At 46.7% G+C, this 10,857-nt stretch overlaps 1 protein-coding gene across 3 annotated transcripts; it reads left to right on the top strand.

The window, feature by feature from the left end:
• Positions 1–2,783: 2,783 nt before the first annotated feature.
• On the top strand, positions 2,784–6,542 carry LOC107199095 (C-type lectin domain family 2 member D-like). Of its 3 annotated transcripts, XM_015616423.2 has the most exons (8): positions 2,784–2,892; positions 4,306–4,484; positions 4,860–4,916; positions 5,264–5,362; positions 5,457–5,632; positions 5,757–5,860; positions 5,997–6,116; positions 6,252–6,542. In XM_015616423.2, exons 2-8 carry the CDS (start codon positions 4,460–4,462, stop codon positions 6,403–6,405), a joined length of 735 nt encoding a protein of 244 aa, XP_015471909.1. In that variant the 5' UTR covers positions 2,784–2,892; positions 4,306–4,459; the 3' UTR covers positions 6,406–6,542. The 3 variants fall into 3 exon arrangements, with proteins under 3 accessions (XP_015471909.1, XP_015471910.1, XP_015471911.1); XM_015616424.2 differs by lacking the exon at positions 5,264–5,362; XM_015616425.2 differs by lacking the exon at positions 5,997–6,116 and having other exon boundaries at positions 2,786–2,892.
• The last annotated feature ends 4,315 nt before the right edge of the window (positions 6,543–10,857 follow it).

Below are 10,857 nucleotides of genomic sequence, written 5' to 3'. Positions count from 1 at the left end.
GGCTGTGTTTTTCCCTTTTGTCCTTTTTGATTGCTTCTTCCACCCCTGGTCCGACAGGTGGGGTGTTCAGGTCTGGTGATGATTATCTTTTTGGAGTCTGTCTTTTTGTCAACCTGATTGTTCCTCACAGAAATCTGTAGGGTGTTGTTCAGGTTCGGAGGTAGGTATTTTTTCTGAGCCAGTTCTATTGTTGTCTTGATGGTCCTCGTCCTGTCAATTTGTCTGAGTTGATGGGTTTTCCCTGAGTTCGTTATCTTGGGTGTTGGTTGCAATCTGTTGCTTTCCAAAGGGGATTTCGACCAGACCCGGAGCGGGGTTTTTTTACATTTTATATTTCACATTATTACAAACATATTTAATTTATATCTCTCCGAATTTTTAATACATACAATAATTTATTACACCTCACCTATGGGTGTGGTTTTTCCCTAGAATGTAGGGGTTGGGCCTTTCTCAAGCCCCTGACAGAGATAAGACTTTTTAAAATTGTTTATTGTTTCCCCTTTTTGTCTGTAATTGATTTCATTAATTTGTTGTTTGTTTTTCTAAAGGAAGCGTTCTAGGTGGGGTCCAGTCTGGATAGGGAAGTGCTTGGGACCAGCTGTGGTGTGGATGGGCCGTGCCCTTGGAGAAGGCTGAGGACATCGTTTGGGACCAGCTTTTCTTCTGGCAGCAGATGGTGTGAGGTGGGTCCTCATCTCCTTGGCATGGGTGGGACAAGAGCTTTTGGGAGATGGCAGCGGGCACAGGAGCATCCCGCTCTGGGCAGCTGCTGAGGGGCTGGATCTGCCGTGGCTGGCTGCAGGCTGGGCACATGTCCTGCCCTCCTGCTCTGCTCCCAAAGGCAGCAGTGATGGGCAGCTTTGGGCCCAGCTCTTAGCACGGCCAGCATGGCCTGGGCACCACAGCTGGCTGGGACAAGGGGACAGGAGCCTTGAGCTGACGGGTGGTTTCTGGTTTCTCTCCTTGCAGCCAGGCTCTGCAGATGCTGAGGCTGCTCTGGGCTCTGCCAGGGCTCTGCTGAGGGTCAGTACTGGGCCAGAATCAGCCAAAGAAGAAACAGTGTGACCTACAGCAGAGACTTTCTTGAATGGGGGGAACAATGGAAAAGGAGGGTGAAGAGGGAGGGAAAAGGTGAAGCTGGGATGGAAGAAGGACAGTTCCATGGGTGTCCACCCTTTATCTCCCACCACTTAAGCCCCGGAGTGAACCCCTTGGACTCAGGGTGGGCAATGAGGGAGCAGATCCATGCTGAGGGGATTCTCCCCCATGTTATTGCCGGTGGGGTTCTTCCCACCAATCAGCCAGTTCTGCTGTGGCTGTGGGGCAGAGGGGATGGGAAAGGAGTGGGAGGAAGAGGAGAGAGAGAAGGAGGAGGAGCATGAAAAGGAGGAGAAGAAGAAGTGGGAGGGATACTGATCACTGTGTCCTCAGCTTCCCCGGCCCTACATCGAGAGTAGGAGCATCGAACCCCATACATCCCTCAGGTGAATGGGGAGGGAGAGTTTGCCCCAAATATATTGGGAAGTGTCTGGCAGGGATTTTTTTGGAGGGGTCTTTGGAGCTCTCAGATTCTGGAATCAAACCCCAAATATTTTTGCATTTCCCTAGGAGGTCTTCTTGGGGGGGTGAGGGTGTGTTTGGAACTTGCAGAACTCCAGAGATGAGCCTCGAATGCCCCTTGTGGGGACATTGTGGGGGGGTCTATGTAGTGATCACCCAGTACTGGTGGGGCAGGACATCAGTTCTGGAAATATCCGGGAGAGCCAGGAGAGTGTAACATGGGACCCATGCAGTTGGGAAAGTGAAGAGGGGTGATACCAGAGTTGGAGGACCTCTGGCAGCCTTGAGGGGTGGGGGAACACAGAGATGAGGGAGGGCCAGGACCCCCGACCCTGAAAGGAGTAGCAGGGAGAGCGAGGAGCCCCAAGTGCCTGGAGTGAGGGCAGCCTGAAGAGAGCGACCCTGGGACCACCTGGGAGTTGAAGCAGATTCAGGGAAAAAGGAAACCCTGGACCTCCCAACATGCCTAAGCAGGACTCCAAGTGGGGAGATCACCAGGATCCATGGGGACCCAAGAACTTCAAAGGAGGGAGACCAGCTAGGGGGAACTCCTGGGAAGGGTTTTTTTTTAATTGATCCAGGAGAATATAGAGCAGAATGAAGTGACCATAACCCCCATCCAGTTCTCTTGCACCACTGGGAGAGAATAGGGGATAAAAATGAAGCCTGGGAAGGAGGGAGGGGTGGGGGGATGAGTTTTACTAGGATTTGTTTTAGTTCTCATTCTCTTGTTGTGATTCGACAAGACACAAACTTAAATAATTTCCCCAAGCTGAGTCTGTTGAGTCCATGGCAGTGCCAGGGGAGTGCCCTCTCCCTGCCCTGATCTGAGCATAAGCCTTCCCTTGGGTGTTCTCTGTCCTGTCTGGGTACTGAGGAGTTGAAAACAAGGGTTGGTCTGTTGTGCATGGAGTCCCAGAAGAGGCAAAATGACAAGCAAAAATAATCCTAATAAATAAATAATCCTAAAAAAACATTGGTTGAAAAAGCCAATAATGGAGCAGCCTTGGTGGCACCAGGCACCCAGTCAGGCACAAACCATTACATGTGGCACACTGGGAATGTTAAACATAAAGCTTAAAGCAAACAACAGTTTCTGGAGGGTGCTCTCTACCTCTTTGCTTTTCCTGGGAGCCATAGGGCAACACGCTGGGCATAACAGCCCAAACTGCTGGAGCACAGCCAAGTGCTCAGACTGTGACTATGAACTCTTTGCCCTCATTCCCAGTGTGTGTCAAGCAGCCTCAGAAATCTGTTTCCCTTCTCCATGAGCTCATATTTACATAGCCTCAGGGATTTGGTTCAGTCTTCATGAGCCCAGCTGTGAGGGTGAGTTCTGGAAAAGCAGCTTCTCTCTGTAAAACTCAGGGCTGGTTGAATTGGCACTGGCTGAAACAGTGCCAGGGATGGGATGGAGCTGAACACCCAGACCATGGCCTCATCTTTGGGGGGATTGAAATAACCAATTGATGAAATAAATGTAGCAAATTAAAGAGAAAGGGGGATAAAACCCTGAACTCACTACTTTTCAGCTGGTTTTATTAAAGATTTTGCTACCATGGGGTTGTGGTTTGAGTGTCTGGATGTGTTTTTTGGGTGAGCTAGTTTTTTGCTGCCTTGTAAGTGCTTTTCAGTGATTTTATTGGGTTTTTTTCAGTCCCTTCTAGCTTCTGCAGCAGTGCCTTTGTGGTGGGTTAGTATCTGGGGACGTTTAGACCCCTTGATGGTGAGCAAAGCCACCCTCAGCAGAAATAGATGTGTCCCTGCACTGCTGCAGGGAAGAGGCCCTCAGCCTAAGCACCACTTCTGCCCTCCCCAGCTCTCTTCCCTCTTGCCTCTTTGCAGGTATGAGGTGGGAGAGGAAAAACCTGCATCATTCCTCTACTTCCAAGCCTAGAGACAGTTTATTTAAACTTGAATCTTGCTCTGGAATGGAGTTGGAGCCTTTCCCTGGAGCAGAGGCTGTGCTCAGGAGTGGGAATGGCTCTGTATGGGAAAGGCTGATAGGTTATATCACCCCTAAATCATCCATGGCACTTGTGGCCTGTGGTTGAAGGGGCCAGTGTTGTACCTTGGAGGGGGTTTGTGAGCTGGTGCCTCCTCACTCTGTAGACTGAAGCAGCTGCTTTGGTCTAAAACAGGTGCGTGAATGGGTGGGAGTCAAGAAATCTGGGAGAGAGGAAATAAGAGGAAAAGCTTGGAAGGAGAGAAATTTCTGTGCCTCCAACCTCTTTTCCCCACCTCTTCCTCCCCCGCCAGTTTTTCATCCCAAGATGCAACCTGGAGCAGGAGGAATTGGGGGATTGGGAGCAGTAACAAAACACCACATCAGTTAAACTAAAATTCAGGCATTTGGAGGGAAAAAACATCCTTTGGGGTCTTACCTTTGCAGACACAGGCAGGTGGTTCTCACATGGAAAATACATATATATTTACCTGGGGGAAGTACCAGGTGCAGACACTGGTAATAATTTTATTTACAGTGATGACAAAAACATCTGCTGGTCATTCATGTGAGGGCTCTATATAGTTGTAATAAATATCGAAACACTTTGCAGTTGCCAGTGACTTGACTAGCAGCCTCCATAAGTATTTCCAGTCTGTGTCAGTCAACCGTTGCTCTGTTTTTCTGATTTTTTTTTCCTTACAAATATTCAGCAAATTGTTCTGGGCTTTGCTGAGGAGAGCTGTGACTACCCAGGAGGTTGGGAGGATTATCAGCTTTTTGTGTTTTTATTTTAGGACTACAGGAGCATCCTGGCAAAGCTCCAGGAGGGAGCAGGATCTGGTTGGGCCCTGTGAGCTTGAGGTGTTGTCCAAGATCACTTCGTGTTGGGAGGAGCTGAGGGACACTCTTGTCCTGGAGAGTGGCCCTGTCCCGTCTGTGGCCCCGGGGATGGCAGAAGCCACTTGTGAAGAAGGTACAGAGGCAGTATCCCCTGCCCCCGCATCTTCACGAGCTGCCCTGCACAGGGTGGGGAATCAGGGTTGCTTCAAGTGGTGCCATCCAGCACCTTCTGGGGTGCTCTGGATGGCCTGGAATGGGGACTGGGACTGAAAACCCCTCTTGACTTGTACAAGCACCTTTCCAGGGCACTGAGAGCCAGCAGACTGAAGCAGAGTTGAAAAAACCAAGCAAGTCCTGATTTTTGGAAAGCTGAAATTGTGTTTTCCTTCCTGCCACAAACATAAACGTGGCAAAGGAACAATGGTGCCTGACTGTCCTAGGAGAAAAATATTGCAAATCAGGCCTTTCCCACTCCGAGTGTGAGTCAGAATTTGCTTTGTTTGTACAGGTGGAGACTCAGCTGCTGTGATGGAGCTACTGCAGGAGAGAGCAGAGGGAAGGACCAGTAAGCCCCAGTTTGATTGTGGGAATGTTGTCTCAGGACATGGCTCAGCATGCTGGGGGAAACTAAAATGATCAAAGGTGCTGGGGGAGGGGGAGTAAGAAATGTCAAAGTGTTTGCAAGGTAAGAGTCTAGGGGATGGATCCCATTACATGGTGGAGGGGGGCAGTGAGGTGATGCAGGGAGGTTGGGCAGCCTCAAAAATCCTTGGAAGCCCCCTGGGCTGAACTTGTGTCCCACTGGGAGCTTCCAGTGTGTTTTGGGGCTGTGTTGGAAGTTGTTGAAGGAAATGTGAGAGCTGGAAGAACACGGGGTTCTCTTCATGCCCTTCCCACATCGTTTGTCCCAAGATTTCAGCCTCAGATGCACCAAAACCAGAAAGGTGACCATTGTGGTCACTGTGCTCACCGTGGTGCTGCTTCTCACAGTTGTCATCATGGCACTGGCGGGTGAGTGGCTGAGGGTGCAGGAACCACCCAATAGCCTCCTCCCTGGAGAAAAATCCCAGCATGAGTCATTTGGGCATGTTGTGCTTGTTTTCAGCTAAGAAACACCAATCCTGCACTGTTCCAACACTGCCCAGTTGCTTGGAGAGTGGGATCGGCTTTGGGAACAAGTGCTTTTACTTCCTGGAGGAGGAAGTGGACTGGGAAGGGAGTCAGCACTTCTGCCTCTCCCGCCAAGCCCACCTGGCCACCATTGACACCAGGGAGGAGCTGGTAAGAGAAACCCCCAAGGAGGTGGTGTGGAACAGCCTCTGGGGAGCAGATTTGGAAATTGCAGGAAATTTCCTGAAGGGAGTGGCATGGAGGTACCTGTGATCCTTGCTTTCCCCACTTCCAGAATTTCCTCCTGCGCTATGGGAACTTCATGGAGTACTGGGTTGGTCTCCGGAGAGAAGGTTCCGGACCTTGGAAATGGCTCAATGGTTCCCTCTTCAATGCCTTGTACGTCCCATTTTCCGAAGAACAAAACCATAGCCTGGGATGAGCCGGGGCGGGGGCTGGATGCAGGAGGCATAAGTAGATACAGATCTGATGAGGTGGGAGCAATCAAACACTACTTTCCCTGGTTGTGCCAAAGCATTCAGACACAACCCATGGATTTGTGGGATGCAGATGCTGATGGGGGCCTGATGGCATCCCTGGATGAATCTACTGGGACCAAGAACATGAAAATATTCCCTCTGTTGAGAAGTGGAAGGTAGTTTGGGTTCTTCATGGGAATTTTGCTTGGGAGGTTGGTCCCTGCTCCTGCAGCACTGTTAATCTCTCTGAAAATGGGAATCCCTCTCATCCCAGCTGTGTCCCATGAGCTCTTACTTTGCTGTTGATCCAGGTTTGACATCCAGGGCAACGGCCACTGCGCCTACACGAACTCGCACAGGATCAGCAGTGACAGGTGCTCTGAGATGAAATTCTCCATCTGCAGCCACCTGCAGAAACATCCCAGTGAAGTTCAGAAGGATTCAGAAATCCTGAATTCCACCTGAAACCTCCCTTTTAAGCAGAGATCCACCACCAGCTGCTGTTAATCCCACACAATGTGGTGCTGATTCTCTGTTGTTTGTATTTGTTTAAATTTTAGCTAAAAAGAACTCACAGGTTGGGATGAGTCTGTTTGCTGAAACTCTGTCAGTTAAGATAAGTCCATTTGCTAAAGTGAAAAACAATGATTGTGCAAAAAAAAAAAATCAATCAAAACCTCCACTCTGGAGCAGGTGATGAAGAGGCAATCTGGGAGGGGGTTGCATGGGAGAAGTCTATGGAGGACTGACCTCATGGAAGGGACCCCACCCCAGAGCAGGGCAAGGACTTCTCTCCCTGTTGGGGAGGTAGCAGTATGAAATGAGCATAACCCCCCTCCCATTCTGCCTGTACTAGTGGTGGGGAAGAGGGAGGGAGCTGGGGATAAATTGAAGCCTGGGAAGGAGGGAAGGGTGGAGGAAAGGAATTTCATTAGGATTATTTTTGCTTGTCATTTTGCCTCTTCTGGGACCCCAAGGGCAACAGCCCATGCACAACAGTCCAAACTGCTGGAGATGCCCTTGGCCATGTTCCCTGTCTGTTCCATGTTCCTAGTCTCTTCTGTGTCTTTTGGCTCTGTGGAGCTGGGGACAGCAGTGAGACCCAGGGCAGCCCTGGGGTAGAACAACCCTGAGCCCCAGATGAGCCCATTCCCCCAGTTCCAACCAGAGAGGCTGCAGGTTGCTCCCAGAATGGGCCCTATGGCTCCCAGTCACTCCTACTATGGTCCCTATAGGTCTCATTATGATCCCAGTCACTCTCAGTATACCACTGTGATCATGGCATGGCCCCAGGGGTTCTCATTCACCCCTAATATGGTTCCAGTCACCTCCAGTATGATTATTCCCACTATGGCTCCAGTCCCGGTATGATTCTAGTATGAGCCCAGTCACCCTCAGTATGATGCCATTTGTTCCCAGCATGGTCTCAGTTGCTCCCAATAACCCAGTATGCTTCCACTCACTCCCAGATACTCCCAGTAATATTCCAGTTTAACTCCCTTTATGATTGCTCTATGATCTCAGTCTCAGTCTCTCCCAATATATCCCAGTTACCCCCAGTGTGTTCCCACTCACTTCCAGTTGCTCTCAGCAGATTGCAGCATTCTAGTTGCCCTTAGCCACTCCCAGTCACCTCCAACATGACTGTGCCTTGAGTGCAAACATATTGCAGTTTGAAAGTTAGGCCTGAAGTATTTCTAAGATAAGTTATAAATCCCAATAGACTGCAGGACAGCAGATTTTCCTAGAGGATGTGCAGCATCACAAAGACTTGATCAGTGTGACTGTGGGTACATGAAGCTTTGTCCTGTGCCACTTTAGGATGTCATGAAACAAAACTTCACCTGCCACCACCCCTGTCACCCTCTGCCACTGAAGCTCATTGGACCCTGTGTCCACAAGAGCAGACACAAAGTGTTTCTGCTGCTCCCCTCTGCACAAATCCACAGAGAGCTGGGATTTTTCCAAACTATTTTGTCTCCATTGTTCTTTATTCCTAAAGAACCAGCACTCCCTCCTGATGAACACCACGAGTTCCAGGAATGGCCACCAGCTCCCCTTCTTGCCTAGAAATATTGAAACTGTTTATAAATGCTGCTCCCTTCAGCTCTGGGACAGCTACTCTGTACACAGAGCTATTGAGAGACAGCCAGACTATTCATGACTCTTCACAGAAGTATAGTGAATGCCGTTTATTTCTATCTTTAGCACACCTTTTATAGGGTTTGACAGGGTCGGCGGGCTAAGCAAGTTACTATTGGCTAATGCACATAGGTTTACATTTTTTCTCTTATACACAAGGATATTGTTTTGCTTCATTCTCTCTGTTTCAGGAGAGTTTCAAGGACATTGGCCTTTAATATTGTCGCTTATACCAAAGGCTGGTTTGTGCAGACAGGCTTTTACTAAAATATCATGCCCACCTTCTGTTAAAATAATCTCTACAATTCCCCCTTTCTCTTTTTGCACAAGCTAGGCTTTGGATGCGACTCATTATACATTTCTACAGAGACAAGATACCATACAACTTAAAACCACTTTCACAATTAACACCATAAGTAAAATCCATCCCCCTTCTAGCACAAGAGACCTCAGCCATCCAGTGATGCCCCAGCTGGCAAACAAATTTCCAATGGGGTCACTATCTTCTTTCAGGGCATGTAACCCATTCTGTAGCTGTTGTAGTTGCTTGTAGATGGAAACTGAATGATCAGTAAGGTTCAAGCAGCTTGATTTTGCAATACTGCATGACGTACACTACTCACATCAGCTGAAACTTCACTTATCATTGTTGATGTTACGTTCAGTTCTTTCCTGGTCCAACAAGAGAGCCTTTTTAGAGTTGGCAAGCCTTTAGCACCAGCTGCTCCTGGAGTAAAAAAGGAGGCTAGCCATATTATACCATGACCCCAAAAGTCTGGGTCTCTAACATCATCACATTGTAATTCATTCAGGCTTCACTTTGACTGTTTGATGTTTCTTATTTTACCAGCTATACTCAGCAACTGGTGTAAGTTTGGATGGAACAAAGTTTCCCAAAATAACAGGGTCCTCCATGTGGACTAGCAGGAATCCCATTCCATGCTCTATCTCCACAGATTAGGAATATGGAACTAGGTAATCGCCTTGGCAATTGTCCTGTGAAATTGCACTGTGAATAGAAAGCTTTACTTTTGGTGTTAGTAATGAGATCAACTATAGGGTTAACGGCAGCCCGGTGTTGCATTACTTTGTTGGAATGGCTTTTTGTCGGGGGCTCAAACATTATCCATCCACCTGAGGTATTGGTGGAACTTAACAAATCCAATTTTTCTGGGGGCCCTATGGTAACACTGAGAACTTAGTTAATTTTTGCTTGCCAGCAGGCTTCAAGTTGTCTTGATGTGAGGCCAATGGTGCGATTGCACTCTCATAACATTGCCAATTGATTCAATCAAATTTCATTGCTAACTAAACTTTTAAATGTTTGAGGATCCCATTCAGGAAGTCCTATGAGACAGGTGTGAAAAGGATCTTCAGGTATGGCTAGGCTGAAACACATCGATTTTTGGTCTGTTCAGTGTGCCAGAGTGACCCATATGTTCTGTCACTTTTGGATGTTAGTTAGCAGACAGCTGGGACTATACACAACACAATTACCATAAGCAGTTTGCTCCATGCAAATGACACCATGCTTTCAGAATCATGGCTAGGTTTTAAGGTTAAATGAACTTTCAAATATGCTTACACTAACTCTTGAAGGGGGAATACTTATACTTTATACTAATATCTTTCCTAAACTTATCAATAACCTACAAATAACAATTATCACACAAGCTAAACTCTTTATCTTAAACTATTATCTAACTACTTTTAACACACGTGCTCTGGTATTTATGCAATTTAAGTGTGAAAGCAATTTGCTTAAAGGGTAAAATACAATTACAATTTGCTTTTATATACAGTTAGATGGAGTCTCTATACTCTTTTGATCTTCCACAAAGTTCTTCTTACAAACAGACTATGATTTAACACGATTCAGTCTTGGAACATCTGCTGCTCTGGTGACATTAACTGGCAGCCGATTGGTGACTGACTGAGGGCATCAATGTTCAGATTGTTCTTCACATCCTTCTAAATCTTAAAACAGAAAATAACTAAAAAAATTGGTAGAGACACAACATCATAATAACAACATAAAATTTTTGTTGGCAAACTGTCTGTGTAGTTTTCAGACACAACTGTGTCCTGGCAGCTCCACTTCTGATCTTGTCTGGAGTATCAAGGTTGTGTGATGACATCTCTGTTCACTGGGTCTCGTGTTCAGAGGCACACAGTCTGGTCAGATGGACAGGTGACCTTTTTGAACCTGTCAACAAAACACAGGTACTTCTCCCCTTGAAGTTAATAAATTATTTTGACTTAGCTGTGGTACATTTAATTATATATTCAGCTTATATGATCTTTCTAAATTTTGATGTAAATATTTCATTCTTGCAGTCCAAATTTTTAATACACATATTGCACTTATCAAAAGCTTTTAGGGCATCAATTCCCCCCATTTTTTTAAAAAAAATAAAAATGAGATGTACTTCTGTCATGTACATCAATAGCAATACAAAACTACGTACACAATGAGTAAGAAAAAACTTTATAGCAGTTAAAAATCAATCAAATCATAAACATTATTAATAACATATGTAATATAAAACTACCATTAACTACTAAAACACTGCACCAGCATCTCATAGTCTGCAAACAAACAAAAAAAAATCAGTGAAGGATTTAATAACCACCTCCAGAAATGATTCTCCAAGCCCACTTCAAAATTGATCCAGCTGTCATATTAATAGGGTCAAATTGCCAAGTCAAAAAGTGACTCAAATACTGATTTGGTACAAAAAACATCTGGATCTGTTGGCAAACATTCCATCCAGG

Source organism: Parus major, unplaced genomic scaffold (genome assembly GCF_001522545.3).
Source record: "Parus major isolate Abel unplaced genomic scaffold, Parus_major1.1 Scaffold432, whole genome shotgun sequence".
Lineage (NCBI taxonomy): Eukaryota > Metazoa > Chordata > Aves > Passeriformes > Paridae > Parus > Parus major.
The sequence above is the reverse complement of the archived record's forward strand: the minus strand, read 5'-3'. Positions and strand labels throughout refer to the sequence as shown.